The sequence below is a fragment of the Myotis yumanensis genome, unplaced genomic scaffold, assembly GCF_028538775.1.
Source record: "Myotis yumanensis isolate MYYU_CA2020_CCGP unplaced genomic scaffold, mMyoYum1.0.hap1 SCAF_1, whole genome shotgun sequence".
NCBI classification, from domain to species: Eukaryota; Metazoa; Chordata; class Mammalia; order Chiroptera; family Vespertilionidae; genus Myotis; species Myotis yumanensis.
In genome coordinates, this window is record NW_027223752.1 from 214,297,692 (window position 1) to 214,315,947 (window position 18,256).

The 18,256-nt window shown below is 36.7% G+C and overlaps 1 protein-coding gene and 1 non-coding gene across 4 annotated transcripts; both read right to left on the minus strand.

Moving 5' to 3' along the window:
• Positions 1 to 406: 406 nt before the first annotated feature.
• On the minus strand, positions 407 to 18,188 carry TMEM33 (transmembrane protein 33). Of its 3 annotated transcripts, none has more exons than XM_070397479.1 (9): positions 18,080 to 18,188; positions 17,825 to 17,904; positions 13,854 to 13,948; positions 12,682 to 12,869; positions 11,926 to 11,993; positions 10,641 to 10,774; positions 8,390 to 8,473; positions 6,114 to 6,234; positions 407 to 5,261 (listed from the first exon to the last, which is right to left on the minus strand). In XM_070397479.1, the coding sequence occupies exons 2-9, from the start codon at positions 17,867 to 17,869 to the stop codon at positions 5,256 to 5,258; spliced, it is 741 nt and encodes a 246-aa protein (XP_070253580.1). In that variant the 5' UTR covers positions 17,870 to 17,904; positions 18,080 to 18,188; the 3' UTR covers positions 407 to 5,255. The 3 variants fall into 3 exon arrangements, with proteins under 3 accessions (XP_070253580.1, XP_070253571.1, XP_070253561.1); XM_070397470.1 differs by having other exon boundaries at positions 6,073 to 6,234; XM_070397460.1 differs by having other exon boundaries at positions 407 to 6,234.
• Positions 16,228 to 16,356, minus strand: LOC139001422 (small nucleolar RNA SNORA33). The gene has a single exon (XR_011470010.1). It is a non-coding gene; the product is annotated as a small nucleolar RNA SNORA33 (small nucleolar RNA).
• Positions 18,189 to 18,256: the final 68 nt, after the last annotated feature.

Below are 18,256 nucleotides of genomic sequence, written 5' to 3' on the forward strand. Positions count from 1 at the left end.
TGTGTTTTGCTTAGTACATGTTAAAAATTGACACAGAAAATAAATATCTGCCAACTATAAACACCTAGATGGAAAATATATTCTTGTGTTGTCCTGTATTGACTTATGACTTTGTATGTATTGTATATTGTGAATCACTTTATGGTTATAAAAAACTTTTACAGTAGGCTGTAAATTTCACTAACAAAAAAAGTACAGAAGGAAGCAGGCAAGCTGCGGAGAGATCCACTGTAATTCTTTTTCCAGTTTCATATTAGACCACAAAATTCTACCATTTCGATTATTTGTGATGAACTGAGGACAACAGAAATGTTCAAATTCTCCTTACCCTAACAATAAGGCAATGAAGCACAATGGAAAGCTGAATTCTAACTGTAAATGTTTTCTGCAACGTAACATTTTCAAATCTGCTTAAATCCAGAGAGGTTTTTATTACACAATTTGATTTTTACATCAATAAAATCTTAGATATAACAATACAGATGAAGGAACAACAATTTAATTTGTACTGAAATAAATATTAGATATACAAAGAACATACAGTGAAAAAGGGGCACAATAAATTACAAGTGGAGACATTATTTTGCTCAATCACCAGAGAAAGCCCTTGACACTTCCAATTCCACACCAGCAAATTTATCATTCTTGCTGATTTAAGCAGAACACAAAACAAATGTGGATCCCAGGGCTTACTTTCACAGGTACCAGCATAGATAATTTACTACAGTGATCCAATTTGGAAATCAGTAGGGACCAGTAAATCGCTGCATAAAAGAAAGAGCAAATGAGGTCCTTTTTCCTTAGTGTCAGCAGGCTATGATTATTATGTTTATTAGATTTTCCTGAAAGGACTTCACATTTTCTCAAATATTCAGGAGAAATATATTTCCCCTCTGAGCCCTACATTAGCATTTATGTGCTCTGGTCTTGAATACCAGGGAATGATGAATTTTTCAATTTATTTTATAAATTTATACAGTCTGGATAGTATTGGCCTGAAAAGTATAACTCCCCAACCTGTACAATATTAGATATTAAAAATGGATTCAAGAAGTTACTAAGAAATGCTGACATATCATTTATACAAATTTTTAGTTCAATATATCCCATTATATAGAGCACCAGAAGTAATGCATTTATAAATCAAGCAGTTTTTTTTTTTATGAATCTAATCTTTGCGACCCTTTAACATTTCTTCCAATATAACACATCACAAATGTTACCTGCCCAAGACTTTGCCCATTTGGTCTAACTTATGTATGTATGCAAAAATTCATGTCAAAAGCAATTGTTTTATTTTAAAGTTATAAAAATATAGTCCAAGTTTGGAGCTAAACTGTCGTGAACCAAGAAAAAAATGTTTAAAAAATGCTGAACACACCAAAAAAGTAGCTTCAGAAGGCTAGGAAGGAAAAAGTGAAATGATTTGGGGGCCCTTTTGTCCTGGAATATGAGCTATTTTTTAGATTCCAGCAAAGATATCCATCAATAATTTTTTACTATCACTTTCTAAGAAAAATAATCTACTTTAGATGTAAAAAAATACTGTACTTTATTCTCTTCTCACATTATCTAAGTCAATGCAGGTCAGTTTTCGTATTTGCACTACACAAAAAGAGAAAGACTACTTAGAGTTAATCCCTCACACAGGAATGTGTTTAAGAACCCATTTGAATGTAACCTTAGGAGGTAAACATGTCCTACCTAGAATGACTACTACTATCAGGAAACCTCCCCTGCCCAAATTTTTTAAATTGAATTTATTCGAGTGACACTGGTTAATAAAATTATATAGGTATCAGGTGTACAATTCTGTAATATATCATCTGTATATTGTATTGTGTTCAAAATTTTAGCAGCTCCTTTCTTATCCTTAATTTCAGATCCCATAACAACTCTCCACCTGGAATATTGTAAGAGGAATGCTCATTAAAACAATCTCTGAAAATAGCCCCTGGATATATAAACATGTTTTTGTATACTATCTGTTGAGCTACCCTATCATTAAGCCTCTGTAGAATTCTCCTAATCCTAGAGAAATTCCAATGAGGTGTTAAGAGAAACCAGTTGTCTCTGCAACTCAAAGTGAATTTACAAGTCTAGGTACCATTCCTTTAAAAAAAAAAAAAAATTTTTTTTTAAATATATTTTTATTGATTTTGGAGAAGGAGAGATAGAAACATCAATGATGAGAGAATCATTGATTGGCTGCATTCTGCATGGCCCCCATTGGGGATTGAGCCCACAACCCAGGCATGTACCCTTTACTGGAATCGAACCCAGGACCCTTCAGTTCGCAGGCCCACGCTCTATCCACTAAGCTAAATCAGCTAGGGCTAGGTACCATTCCTAATACAATATCCAAATATTTCAATATGCTTTTGTATTTCTATGAAAGTTTAAATTTTAAGACACTGAACTGCCTATAACCTTGTGTACCTACAAAATGATCATGAAAAAATTTTATTTACCATTATTCTACACACCTGAAAATGAAGGAGAAAGAACAATTTTATAATTGATGTGTTTAGGCGATGTAGAAACTTACAATGAAATTTTAAAAAAAGAGAGACCATGATCTGCATAATACCACTCATAATTGTGGCCTATTTTACTATTTACCTAGAAAGCCGGTATTAGCAGGATACTTCTTTCAGCTTTTGAACATTTCAATATTTAAAAAATGTATTCAGAATAAATGCTTGCTAAATATTGGTTGAATATTGAGTAATTACATGTTTTAAAAGGTCATGGAATTAAGATCCTTCGTTTTATGGCTGACTCGGCCCTTTTAGTGGCTTTTAACCTTCCAACAGGGCCTGTGAAACGGAGGCTACTTGAGGAAAGAGTGCCACCTACTGATCTGTAATTACCCGTCTGTAATTATTTTCATACCTATCTCTAATTATTTTCTCCCTTGAGGTTTTGGACAAAATAGGTAGCAAAGTTAATCTAAATCTGGGTAATAGCGTTGATGCTAGCAGATCTTCAGGGAATTTGGGTAGGAAGAAGCTTTAGAATAACTATATTAATAAAAATAAGTCCCACAATCTCTCAAAATTAATTTCATTTATTCTGATAGCAAACTTTAAAAAAACTAAACCAGTTCACTTATCTTATTATATATACTCATTTTCTTTTTCCAGATGAATAATATTTATGTCCTAAACTTACAAACCTAATCTGAATTTGAGATACTGACTTTTAGGAAGAAAGGAAGTATTCTGACAGCTTTATAATTCTTAGTTATATAAGACCTCATGAATCTTTAATAACTTCTGGTCTAATATTAACATGCCTTGATTTTTCCTATAAGGGAGGTTCTTAAATATCTAAATAAAAAAATAAAAGCTAGCTTTCATTCTTGCTTACTTCCAGGAGCATCTACCTTGGTCACTTTATTCCAAGTAACTTTAACTATAAATTGTTATTTAAGAAATTTCTCTTTGGAATGATGTTAGAGTTTAAATTTACGAGGGATCAAGTAAAGAAAAGGAATGTAGACTTGTTGCTAGATAAAGCAGGTTTTGTATGATGCTTCCACCTGTCTGAAAGGGTGTGATATCTAAAAATGCTAGAAAAACAGCAGCACTGTACCAACTCTTAAAGAATTCGCTATTTTGGATGTTAAATCAACTTTTTAAAAACCTGTTAGTAGAAATAAGTTCAGGTATACTGCTATTTTTCCTACTGCATTCATTTTATATACTGCTATTGTGTTTCCTTAATTTTGATCTAATAGGTATACGTTACACTCTAATTTCAGATGCTGTTATCAGCCGGTTGTACGTTTTCATACCATAGAATTTCATGCAAACTGAACCTCTGGTAATGTTCAAATTGTAAAATTTACTTTGGCATGAGTATAGAAATGTTTTATTTATAAATCAAGCCTTCCTTTAAGTCAAACATGAGCATGTCAGAAATACAATCCTGTTTTTGATAGAAAGCCTTGAAGGGTCTAAATGTTCACTTTCTTTTTGTTAAAATCAACATTAATTCTTTTCCTTAGAAAATCTTGTTGACCAACAGTAATTTTCAAAAGAAAAACTCAGGGGAAAAAGAGGAGAAACTAGGGAACATCTGTAATACTCTCAACAATAAAAATAAATAAATAAAAAAAGAAAAACTCAAAACAAGAGGCACACTTAAAAGGCATTAAAAGTAAACCATAATAACCATGGTAAAAACAGAGCAAAAAGAATATTAACAAATGTAAAAACTGGTGAAACCTGAATAGGTTCTATACTTTAGTTAACAATGATATCCAGGGTTAATTTCATAATTTTGATAAATGTTGTATAGTTATATAAGATGTTAACGTAAGGGGAAGTAAAGGATATATAGGAACTCTCTGTATTATTTTTGCAATTCTTCTATAAATCTAAAAGTATCTCAAGATTTAAAAAATTGCAAAAAACAAAAAAAACTAAACTTAAAAATAAATATGCCTTCACTGCCAAAATTTCTTGATTTAATTCAAGACATAATTTTTAAAAACTCATTAGAAATCAATAATATACTGTTCACTTAACATTATAGTCACTTTATTGCTCTAGAAAATTTAGTTCTTGAAATCATCAGATTACATATATAGTGATAATGAGGCTAGCCACAAACACGTACACACACAAAATCAACTGTATATTATGAGGCTGCTTCTCTACCTTAGTAGAAAAATATTACAAAAAGAGCTGGTTATGGTTGAGCTATCAAATAGATATCACATTTCTATAGATCTGAAAGTTGAACAACAAAAAACCTGATGTTACTAATAAGTTACCAATGAATGTATTTGAAGAATCCATATTACATGCAGACAGAAGAAAATTGGTTACAAAAACCATTACATTATTCTGTACTAAAATTTTTGCAACATTTTACACATTTCCAATCATGTAACAGTAAAGATCAAAATAAATTTTATAGTTGATAGAAGCTCAACAAGTAGGATTTAACATATTACACAACTCAAATCACAGTTGCATAATACATCCAATTCCCCCAATCTTATTTATCCAGCATGAAACTGAAATGTACACTATTCTCCCAAAATGCCTCCTCAGGCACCATTCCCAATGAATCACCTTACCCATAAACCTTTCCATTTAAGCTTTCAATAAGATTTGCTGGGTATATAATCTACGGGATAGTCTTCATTATTATTTCAGAACAGACACTAAGTATCAGTCATATGATCTTCAGTTATATTCTTTTCAAAAGGTACCTGCACTGCCGCAACTGTCCATGAAAATTCAAGCCTAAGAAACAGAGAAAGTTGGTAGTCAAGAATCTAATCTAGGCAATTCTAAAACTATACTAATAACCTACGTGTCCACACTGTAAAAGGATTTCCTGTCTGAGAAATGTTACTCAATGGGTCTGAAAGGAAAGTTGTAGGACTACTGCTCTCTGATGTAAAATGGTTAGGTAATTCCAAATATTTACTTAATTGGCTAGTAAGCTTATAGTTGAGCCTTTTAAAAAATATTCAAATCCACAGAATTATGGAAATAAAATTTTAGAAGGTCATAGTGTAAGACACATACAGAACTCCTCTTATAATGGCACATCCAAAATAAATCTGTCCTAACAAAGCAGCACAAAATCAATTTAATGACAATTTGAAACCAAATACAGTGGGAAATGCTTCTGTTAAAATCATTAACCAAAATTCATAAATGGCAAAAGAATACTGTCTCAAAATATACTGAATATGTAAATTTACCATAATGAACTAATGCCAGATATAAATAAATTCAGATTACCAATTAGGTTGAAACAAATTTTAGAACTATTTTCACAAGAGAAATAAATGTACATGATAAAGGCACAGTAGCATCTAAAAAAAATGTGATACATTTATTACAAAACACAAACTTCCTTAACCATTAACAACACAACACAGAATTTTCTTGGAAACTTTTTATAAAGGCTTGATTTAACATGCCAGGAAAATATTATTTTTCCGTTAAGATGCATTTATGTAAATTATGTAAGTTGGATTGAGGTCACTTTCACACCTGGAATTCACAACCCCTGGCAGAAGTACCAGCTGCTAATAATGCTTACTTATATCATATATAACTTAGCTGGATATTAAACTACGCAACTGTTGGTGCCAATCTGCTTATAAAGGCAATGCTCTGGAGACAAAGTCTTCTCACAAACAGAGGGCAAGCAGGTTTCATTATTATATGTTCAACAATAATCCTCAATTCATTAAACAAGGTCCTGCAAGATAAAATAGTTTTCTTTCAGAAACACAAGGGAAGAAGCAACGCAATGCAAGGCAAATGCTAATGAAGGAATTTCCCACAGCCATTAAAGAATTTGAAGAAGTAAAAGAAATAACTAGAATGCAATGCCAACAATTTCCCCTAGAAAACACAAAATAAAATTCTCAAATCAACACCTGTCCTTTTGGGGAGAAAAGTTGATTGAACAAAAGCATTTAATAAACGGCTACCTCTGAGGGCTGAGATTAGGGCTGACTTATATCAGGGGTCCTCAAACTACGGCCCGCAGGCCACATGCAAATACAAATTTGTTCCCGTTTTGTTTTTTTACTTCAAAATAAGGTATGTGCAGTGTGCACAGGAATTTGTTCATAGTTTTTTTTTAAACTATAGTCCGGCCCTCCAACGGTCTGAGGGACAGTGAACTGGCCCCCTGTTTAAAAAGTTTGAGGACCCCTGACTTATATCTTTACAGTAGAATCATAGCATTTTCACACTTAGGCAAATTCAACTAGCTCTAAAAAAGAGAGTAAGAAAGTGAAAATTATATAACATGGGCAATCCCACCTACTATTTTCTTAAATAAACATTGTGTTTCCTAGAGCTTTCATCTGAAAAATAGGAATAGGCACTTTATGGAGTTGTAGTCAAGTTTAAATGAGATAACACAGAAGATGTTCAATGGATATTAGTTCCCAGTTGGATCATTACACTGATCAAACTGGCACTTGTCTTCCTTCAGACTAAAGCCCAACTCCTTAACATCTAATGCCCTCCAGAATCTGGTCTCAATCAAATTTTCTTCTTCATCTCCTGCCACTCTCTGCCACGACTCCCATGTTCCAGTTATGTTGCATGTTTGTGCCCAAACAGGTTGAAGACTTGACTTTGCCTTAATTGTGCTCGTTGCCTACAAACTACTCTTTATTACACATGCTACACATCACACATATATTGTACAGACTAGCAGACACAATATCATGTATCTTGTACTGTAATCGATCATCAACGGTAATAATTTTCACCTTATGTGCTGACTCATCCTGTATAAAGACAACTCCTGCTCTACTTTTCTGTATCTTCCATGTTATTTTTATGGTTAGGAAAAAGCAATAAGCTACTGCTCAAACAAACAAATAAAAAAGAAGCCCTGGCCAGGTGGCTCAGCTACTTAAGAGCACTGTCCACACACCTAAAGGTTGTGGGTTCAATCCCTGGTCACGGTACGTATGGGAGACTACTGATCGATGTTTCTCCTCTCTCTCTCAAAAAAAAGAACAAATCAATGAAAACATATCCTCAGGTGAGGATTTAAAAAAAAGGGGGATGTGATATGCCCTCACACAAAGACAAGAAGGAAATTTGGAAATATCCATGTGTGAGAGAAATACCAATTGGCTGCCTCCAGCATGCCCCCTAACAAAAATGGAGCCCACAACACAGGCTGTGCCCTGACTGGGAATGGAACCAGAAACCTTTTGGTGCATGGGACAATGCCCAACAACTGAGCTACACCAGCTAGGGCCAATCTCAGTTTTTAAAAAGAAATACAACCATGACCCGGCTGGCGTGGCTCAGTGGTTGAACATCAACCTATGAACCAGGAGGTCACAGATTACCGGTCAGGGCACATGCTGGGTTGTGGGCTCGGGCCCCAGTGTGGGGTGTGCAGGAGGCAGCCAATCAATGATGCTCTCTCGTTGATGTTTCTGTCTTTCACTCTCCCTTTCTCTCTGGAATCAATAAAAGTATATTTTTTTTAAAAAGAAAATACAATCACCTTCTCACCAACCCTAGACAGTTCTAAGGCCTACAGTTTAAATGTATAAAAACACTGTTTGCTTCTAAATTCTAACATAAAACTGAACTAACTTAACTCAGTGGTTGAGTTTTGACCTATGATGAACCAGGATATCATGGTGCAATTCCTGGTCAGGGCACATGCCAGGTTGTGGGCTTAGTCCCCAGTAGGGGACATGCAAGAGGCAGCCAGTCAATGATTCTCTCATCCATGTTTCTATCTCTCCCTCTCTGAAATAAAAAAAAAAAACATATATATTTAAAAAAGCAAAATAACGTAAATGTTACAAATACTGTATTTCACAATACTCTTAACAAATAAAACAGATTTGAACTAATCCCCAGCTTACCGACAATATGGATTTCTTCGAGAAGAGTATCGGAGAGTAAGAAATCTATAGTATATAAAAGGCTGGAGCAAACTTCCTTGACCGCTAAAAGAAACAAATACAGAGGTAATAAGTATACATCATTAATTCATATACATACTCTCAAAACGTAAAGGCAATTTAATTGGAGGATTGTCTTTATTAATCAAACTAGAGGCCCTCTGAGCACCGGTGAGGTCCCTCAGCCTGGCCTGTGCCCTCTCGCAATCTGGGGTGCGGGTGAAGCAGATTTGGAGCCGACAGTGCCCCAGCAGCACCTAACCCATGGCCGATTCCACAAGGAATCGGGCTCCCTCCTCTACTGGTTGGAGCGTCTGCCCCCTGGTGGTCATTGAGTGTCATAGCTACCGGGCGAATGGTTGGATGGTTGCTTAGGCTTTCATATATATAGATGGTCATAGTAATACCTATCATATCTAAATCCACTATATCATTCCAGAATTATATTTAGGTTATACTATCTATTTTGGACCCAGCAACTTAAGCAATATGTGGTGATTCTGTTTTTTTCAGGGGAAAACATAACTTAAAGGAATGGAACAGATGCCTTTATGAGAAAATTTATAAAACTCTTACTACCTTGAAAGAGAGTGTTAAAGAAAGGAATAACTGTCAGGTACATAAAAACCTCAGGCAACGACCATTAAAATACTTCATAAACCATGGTCTATTAAATATAAAATGCACCCAGCTTAAACTCAGCAAAATCAATTTGGGTATCTATGTTAGAGATAACACTGAGAGAAAAGTATACTAGTAAGCAGACAAATAAAAACATGTTTACTGCATCAATATTTGGAAAAGTAAATAGTTGGAAACAAATGTTCATGAATAAGGAAATGCAGAATAAAATGTTCCATGCTAACATGATGGAACACTACACAGCCACAAATAAGAACTCTATATGTCGCCCTAACCGGTTTGGCTCAGTGGATAGAGCGTCGGCCTTCGGACTGAAGGGTCCCAGGTTCGATTCCAGTCAAGGGCATGTACCTTGGTTGTGGGCACATCCCCAGTGGGGGGTGTGCAGGAGGCAGCTGATCGATGTTTCTCTCTCATTGGTGTTTCTAACTCTCTATCCCTCTCCCCTCCTCTCTGTAAATCAATAAAATATATTAAAATAAAGAACTATATGTCAACATAAAAAGGTCACAAAAATACACTGTATGAGTGAAAAAGGCAAGATGCAGACAATTGATGCATTATAATACTTTTTTTAAAAAATATATTTTATTGATTTTTACAGAGAGGAAGGGAGAGAGAGAGTTAGAAACATTGATGAGAGAGAAACATCGATCAGCTGCCTTCTGCACACCCCCCACTGGGGATGTGCCCGCAACCCAGGTACATGCCCTTGACCGGAATCGAATCTGGGACCTTTCAGTCCGCAGGCCGACACTCTATCCACTGAGCCAAACCGGTTTCGGCTATAATACTTTTGACGTAATAAAAAAACTAAACAGAATCCCTCACCCACAATATAATAATATACACTTTATACCCATCTGCATAAGTGTTTTTAAAGACAACATACATGTACACATTATCAAACTCCATATATCTGGGAAGGAGAGAACAGAATTGCTACTAGGATTCATAGTCAAACATAGTGTCCCAATACTTGTGAAACTAAAAATTGAAAAAGCAATAATCCTGGCAGAAACGTAGTTTGAAAACTTAAATGCAAGAATATTGGAGTGGTCAATACTCTACTTTTCTTAAATTTTAAAAGGCTTTCTTTATTCATGTATTATTTGTCTCTCTTACTCTCTCTCTCTCTCTTGCCTTACTTCTGCAATTAAGATATAAACTACTGAGGTGGTAATAGGCAACAATTAATTCTAGACCATAATTAATTAGAAGAACAATAGGCAACAATTAATTCCAGATTTTTCTCTAGTACAAAGAAAAATCATCTTAAAAATAGAATGGACTACACTTCCCAAGATTCTTTCAAAGGTAGTTATTCTGAAATTAACTTTCCAAATGTTAAATGATACATGACAAAGAATGATAAAAAGACATGTTTCCAGGTTTACTATAATGTCTCAGGTTCTCCACTATAAAGTGAAAAGAGAATTGCTAAGATCCATCTAGCTCTACATATCAGGATCTACTTCAACAGATTGAAGCAGGATAAAATTTGAGTTAATATATTTATTATAGTCACTTAGTCATCAACCTCCTAAAACAAATGTATTTTCATTCTTACCTAAAAAGCATAAAAACTGTAGCAGGCATCAAGAGTATTTCATTACAAGCAATGAATTTCAGAATATTCTGTTGATTAGCGCTTAATTTATCCAAGAGGGATCTTAGCAGAGGTAAACTATTTGAACCCTTTGCCTAAAACATAAGAAAACAAACATTAAAAATAACAAAGCATTTCTGATCACTCAATTATTTTCTTTCTTTAGATAAATAGCATATTCAACAGGCCATACAAGCAAGACAAATATTTGGAAATGATGACATAAAATATAGAAACTATGTAAGGACAAAAGTTAGTGTATTTTCCTGCTTTGTTATATTTTATGTACTTGAAGATTTAAAAATAAAAACAACTTTAATACAAGTCCTTTACATTTCTTAAGATTAGAAAAATGGTGGTTATTTCTCTCCAACTATAACAAAACCTGACTATCCAGTAATATAGTTAAAGTATCTGTGACTCCTTAGCTAACTAAAGGTAGAAATCACTGAGTCCAATTACTGCTGTGACCAAAGAACAATAGGGATAAAGAAAAAGGCCAACACAGGCAAATTTGGTATTTTAATTCAAATTCCGGTGCATATGCAGTCAATTTGCTTAGCACAGGGGTCCTCAAACTTTTTTAACAGGGGGCCAGTTCACTGTCCCTCAGACTGTTGGGAGGGACGGACTATAGTTTAAAAAAAAAACTATGAACAAATTCCTATGCACACTGCAGATATCTTATTTTGAAGTAAAAAAACAAAACGGGAACAAATACAATATTTGTATTTGCATGTGGCCCTCGGGCCGTAGTTTGAGGACCCCTGGCCTAGCACACTTACGTTGGGCTTAATGTTCCAACCCAAACATAAGAAATTTTAGTAAAGTAGCAGTTCAGAACATTAGAGTAAAATTCAGTACACTCTACTTGCCTGATATGTTAGAATTAAACACTGACAGAACAAGAGCTCTCTAACAACTTATCAAACCTAAAAGATTCAATTCCTTTAAATAATGAAGAGATTTCAACTTCAGAAATTCCTCTGGCAACTGGGGGATAATTTTAAATGCAATATTTTATCTACAAAATATACTGTATTATGAAATATAAATAAAATACTCCAAATTTAAAACTTTCAAATCATTAAATAATTTAGGACAAGTTTGTAAGAATTAGAGGAGCTTTTTGTAACAAAAGTCAAAATATCTTAGTGTTCAAATTCCTATCAACTAGCTCAAATTCATTCAGGAGTAAAAAAGAAAACAAAAACCCCCCCAAAAATCCCTGCATATTTTTACTTACATCAAGAACCTTTTTTGTGTATGTGGCAGCATGAAGCAAAGAGAATAACAACACTGGGAAAATACTCACTGAAGAAAACAATTAAGGAAAACATTTTAAATTCATCAAGTACTTTGCAAAACAGGCTATTGTATTATGTCCAAATATTCACATCTGAAATGGCATCTGCTAAAATGAGTGCAGTGACAATTTTTTTCAGTGTTGCAAGGATTAAATATGTAAAATTCATATATATTGGTGAAATAGGTGCTCAAAAAATTTCACTTTCCTCCTATTCCCTTTAAGACTTATTATCTAAAAAGGTAGTATTTAGTTTTAAAGATATATTTTATTGTGCTTCCATTACATATAGTTGTATAAATTACTCAAAAACTCTTAAGAGCAGCACTTCTCAAAGCACAAACCACTTTCCTGAGAGATGATCCACAGGAGGAAAATAACAAAACAATTAAGTTTAGGAAACACTAGTAACTTTTAGTCTCACAAAGTACATTAGCATTTCAAAGGTCCTACAGTAAAGAAACCTATGGGTTAACCTAGTGCTTCCCAGACTAAACAGCACACCCACTTCTTTATCCCTTCCTCTCATTTTTTAGAATACCTATTATCATCCCACAACACTTTTGAAATGTGTAAACATACAAATTCCAAATGAGTTTTTTAATTCTCATTATCTCCTGAGATTATCCAGTGACTTTATTTTCTACTCTGTCCATAGCAATGGGCAATTTCATTGTCAAAAGGTACAAAGGATACTTGTAACAGGGTAGGAATTGACAAAGATGAGTGAATACAGCAGGTAGTGGCAGCTGTCCTCTAGCAAAGCTTGGGCCAGGAATGCTCTGCTTAACTGGAAGTGCGGTAATCTTTGGTGCAGCCTCAGAGCACTGGTAAGAGCATTTGCCAGCAAAGCGCGTTGATAAAAGCTTGCTGCTTCATGCAACCTGCAAATTACCAGAGGAGAGGTTATCATGCGACATAAACAACTACCATGCCTCTTCCTCCTTTGTGAATTGCATCATAACTGCACAACACCTAAATCTATTACTTAATTATAAACAGAAAAAAATTACACCGGTGTGGCTTGGTGGCTGAGTATTGACCTATGAACCAAGAGGTTACGGTTCAAGTCCCCATCAGGGCACATGCCCGGGTCGCAGACTCGATCCCCAAGGTGTGTGTGTGGAGGAGGGGGGGGGGGGATGAGGGATGTGTGTGTGTGTGTGTGTGTGTGTGTGTGTGTGTGTGCAGGAGGCAGCAGATTGATGATTCTCTCTCATCATTGACGTTTCTCTCTCCCTCTCTGAAATCAATAAAAATACATTTTTAGAATTTACTAGAATCTATTAGAAGCATCATTTCATATATATGCCCAACTGAATTTTACAAAGCAGCCATTTTTCCTATTAAGTAAAAAATGCAAAAAAAATTCTCATTTCCACACATCTATTTTCTCTCAGATTTCAATGTGATGTCAGTTTCCACATAGTACATAATATAAAATATTCTTCCTGTTAGTAACATTAGGTTATTAGTGCCTTAAAGATAAGACTTGTCTTGGCAAAACCGGTTTGGCTCAGTGGATAGAGCGTCAGCCTGTGGACTGAAGGGTCCCAGGTTCAATTCCGGTCAAGGGCATGTACCTGGGTTGCGGGCACATCCCCAGTGGGAGATGTGCAGGAGGCAGCTGATCGATGTTTCTCTCTCATTGATGTTTCTAACTCTCTATCTCTCTCCCTTCCTCTCTGTAAAAAATCAATAAAATATATTTAAAAAAAAAAAAAAAAGATAAGACTTGTCTTTTATTTGTCCCTGAATTTGTCCCTGAAAAATCCCTTGCAGTTTAGCAAGTCTTGCACTTAAAAGATATTCCATAAAAACTGACTGAACAACTGAATAACAAAGACAGAAATAGATATAATACATACCCAAGAAGAGGCAGAACAAACAAAGCAGAACAGTACACTGTGAACAGGCGAGAAAGCCACATTGCTGTGTCCAGTTTATTGGTCATCATGAATTGCTGAATTTAAAAAGAAAAATATTGTAGTAAATTAAGGCTGCAAAATGTTTTTAAAGATGAAAATTATGTAGTTTTATTCCTATTCAAAATGTTTGAACAATTCTATAATAATACATTTTTTTAAAAATCATTAGGTGAAGCCTCTTAAAGCAATCACTTCACCTAACAAGTCTGAACACCCTACTGTTTTGATGTGGTAAGCACAGAAAGTACTTAAATAGGAAAATACCAGTAGACATATAAAAAAATAAAGAACTAATCAGGAGCCCCGCCGGTGTGGCTCAGTGGCTGAGCGTGGTTCCATGCACCAAGAGGTGGCTGGGTCGATTCCCTGTGGTCAGGGCACATGCCCTGGTTGTGGGCTCAATCCTCAGTAGGGGGTGCATAGTAGGCAGCCAATTGATGGCTCCCTCTCCCATCGATGTTTCTCTCTCCCTCTCCCTTTCTCTCTAAAATTGATTTAAAAAAAGACTGATTAGGAAAGAAAAATTTGTTCAGAGATTTAACTACAGTTGTCTGTATTCCTTCTAAACTTATAAAACTGACTTTATCTATTTTAAGACTGTTAAATAAGAACTGCTCTCAAGAGAACCAGAATGCCTATTCTTACAAAAATCTCAAATTGAAATAGGTAGGTCTCAGATCTGAATAAAAACGTATACAAAGCTAGTCTGGATTAAGTAAACCTTACAATGTAGAAATGTAAAACCATGCTAACAGTAAGTCACTACTGAACTCAGCCTGAGGGTGATTTGCTGATGTACACACAAGGGCATGACATACTCTAGGTCAGCGGTTCTCAACCTGTGGGTCTCGACCCCTTTGGGGGTCGAATGACCTTTTCACAGGGGTCACCTAAGACCATCGGAAAACACATATATAATTACATATTGTTTACAGTAGCAAAATTACAGTTATGAAGTAGCAATGAAAATAATTTTATGGTTGGGGGTTACCACAACATGAGGAACTGTATTAAAGGGTTGTGGCATTAGGAAGGTTGAGAACCACTGCTCTAGGTGCTCAAAATATGTCTGTCTGGTGTTAAACAGCACCTGCCTCTTCGATTTTATAACTTGCTCATCCCCAGGAAGCTCCCCTACCAGTCTTACCCTGGTTTCAGTGGCTCTAGATTAAACTTCTATATACCATTTTCTTCTCTGTTTTTTCCTCATTCTCTGTTCTTGCTGCTTTTTGCCAATAGATGTGCCCTTCACCAATAACTTGAAATCTCTTTTTACATTGAAAAATCAACTTGTATTCAAATTCTAAAATGGCTTTCAAATTTTTGATAGGATCTACATAAGTAATTTTTAGATTAAGATCCAACACAAATGTGTGAATATATAAACAAAAGTTTCACAAAACAATACTTACCCATACTATGTGTGATGGATTTTGGTATTTTGCTTTCTAGTTAATGTTTTAAAAATACTTAAGTGTTGCCCAGTTGGTGTGGCTCACTGGTTGAGTGTCAACCCATGAACGGGGAGGTCATGGTTCAATTCCCAGTCAGGGTACATGTCCAGGGTTGCGAGCTAGATCCCCAGTAGGGGGCGTGCAGAAGGTAGCCGATCAATGATTCTCTCTCATCACTGATGTTTCCATTTCTCTCTCCCTCTCCCTTACTCTCTCTGAAATCAACAAAAACATTAAAAAAGAAAAGACAAAGTGTTTCCATGACACTGATTTCAAAACTCACTAATGCACCTTAACCTGGAGTCTGAAACACTAGTCTAAGCAATCCTATATAACAAAAGCCTAATATGCTAAATGTCCAGTCGTCCGTTCAACCAATTAAAACACAATATGCTAATGATATGCTAAGGCCACTCAACCGCTAGCTATGATGTGCACTGACCACCAGGGGGCAGACGCTCCAACTGGTAGGTTAGCTTGCTGCTGGGGTCTGGCCGAAAAGGACTGAGTGAGACTGAGTGAGATTGGCCGGACATGCCCTGAAGCCCTCCTGCGGTCTCTCCCTGGCCAACCTCCTGTGTCTCTCCCCAGCCCGATCGTGCACCGGTGGGGTCCCTTGGCCTGGCCTGCACCCTCTCGCAATCTGGGACCCCTTAGAGGATGTCGGAGAGCAGGTTTTGGCTTGATCCTGCAAGCCAGGCTGAGGGACCTCACTGGTGCACGAATTCATGCACTGGTCCTCTAGTCTAATATAATTATCTTTTGCAAGAAGATATAGTAAAAAACTTTTGGAAAAAATGCAAGTACATGTTAAAATTCAAGGACGTCTTATTGCATGTCTTTTTTTTTTTTTTTTTACTTCTTATAGCCATTTTCAGGGACCTTAATGACTTCAATGTCTTTAAGGCTCGTAACATGGCTTTACTATTGCCAGCTTTCTCTAAATTTTTACAGAACACATTCAGGTAAGCAGACTTATTGGCTGGCTTTGCATGTCTTTTTAACAGTGTGCTGGTAACTTTGGAAATATGCCTCTAGTTTATTCTATCAAACTATACTGTTGACTCCATTAAGTTTAAATGATCATCAGTAGCCAAGTGAAAGGATGAATCTAGCTCACTATGCTGTTTCTATACTAATATTCAGATTCTACAAATGTTCTAATTTTAGAACATTTTCTTAAAACCCATTTGCGTTTAAGGTGTTCACTTTGTGAAATTTATTGAGCTATGCATTCCATTTTTTTCATTTTTTATGTGTGTGTAACTTTATTCCACAACAAAGATTTAAAAAGGTGTATTGGTTTAAATTTTAAGAGTGAACTGCCCAATCATGTTATAAATAGTTCAGGCAAAAAATATCAATGGATCTTTGAGTGAAAAACTATTAAGATGAAAAACTATTCACAGAGTGTCAAACTATTATGTCATAGACTACTTTTTAAAAATATTTTTTTCATTGATTTTCAGAGGGAGAGGACAGGAGAGGGAAAGAGAGAAGCACTGATGTGAGAGTGTAACATCAACTGACCACCTAGCATGCCCCCTACCAGGGATGGAGCCCATAACTGAGGTAGGTGCCCTGACTGGGAATTGAGGTGGGCCCAAGGATGATGCCCAATCAACCAAGCCACACAGGCCAGGGCTCACAGACTACTTTTTAATTATAAAGGCAAAAAAAGATATCTTTACAATGGAGAATCTGGTGGATACCACCCTAACCAGATAATCAAACTTAGTATCTCAGATGATGGAAAAATCAACCTAAAATGCATCCTGATATATATATAATATACTGAGGATAGAATATCACTTATCAGACAACTCCAATTTGAGGAGTATTCTGCAGAACAACGGGTCTGGGTATGGACTGAATATTACGTTATGTATCAATGTTAAATTTCCCAAATTTAACTGCAAAAATTGCAGTGATGATTGCACTGTAGTCATGTAGAATACGGAATTATTGATGGGTTAGCCATCATGATGTATGCAACTAACTCTCAAAAGGTTCTGCAAAATAAAGAAAAAAGAAAGAAGTATATATATAAATAGAGATAATGGCATAAACTGAGCAGAAACATTCTCTGCCAGCACGCATGTGCAGGATGAGGCGTGTCCTGGCACGATCTCACTTGGCATCTTCAACCTTGGGACCTGGGATACAGACCAAGGGGCGGGAGAGGCAAGAAGGCCCAACTTCCAGGGCATACAGGTGTGGGCCACCTGCTCCAGGCGGGCCCGACAACTAGCCTGAGGTCGCTTCTGAAAAAGAAACGTGTAGGTGCCTCTACATCTGTGCTCACCATCTCCCTCGGCCCCACCGTCAACCCTACCCCAATCACTAAGCCCAGTCCTGAAAGCAAAGAGTTCTGGAGCCCTCGGACCGACTGGCAATACTTCCTGCTCCTTCCTAACTCCTACAAATCAAGTCAGATCACCTGGCCGGCTCACTTACCACTGCGCCCGCCCCTTGGGGGCCGTTCGGGGTCGTATCCGCCATGGAGGACACACACGCACGCGTCCGGGACGCTGCAACTAGGAAAAGAAACCAATGTCAGCGCGGGGCCCCGGCCCCCGTAACCGGCTTCTCTGCCGGTGCCACAAGCCGGGAGCGCCCCGCGAGAACTCCAACCCCCTCCAGAGAGACAAGTTCCCCCCAGCACCAGTGCGGCGGACTGCCCCGGGGACACCCGTAGTGGCCGGGAAGTACCTGTCCGGCACCGCCAGGAGCAAAGCGGGGTTTCTAGAAAGACCTGAGCGAAGGCGGAGCCTCTGAGCAAGGCCCAACGGGGCTGACCTAACGCCGCCGGCGCGGGGTTTTGCCGGGACCGGAAGTGCTCATTTCACTTCCGCGAGGAAGAGGCGGTGCTGAAGAGGGGAAACCCGG

Excerpts from the sequence above, each read along its gene's own strand:
- TMEM33 (XM_070397470.1), bottom strand. The coding sequence starts at position 17,869 with ATGGCGGATACGACCCCGAACGGCCCCCAAGGGGCGGGCGCAGTG. Across the intron at positions 12,870-13,853 it reads TTTGTTCTGCCTCTTCTTGG|GTTGCATGAAGCAGCAAGCT; the intron begins GTATGTATTATA and ends GGTAATTTGCAG. Across the intron at positions 11,994-12,681 it reads CAATTCCTACCCTGTTACAA|TGAGTATTTTCCCAGTGTTG; the intron begins GTATCCTTTGTA and ends TGTTTTCTTCAG.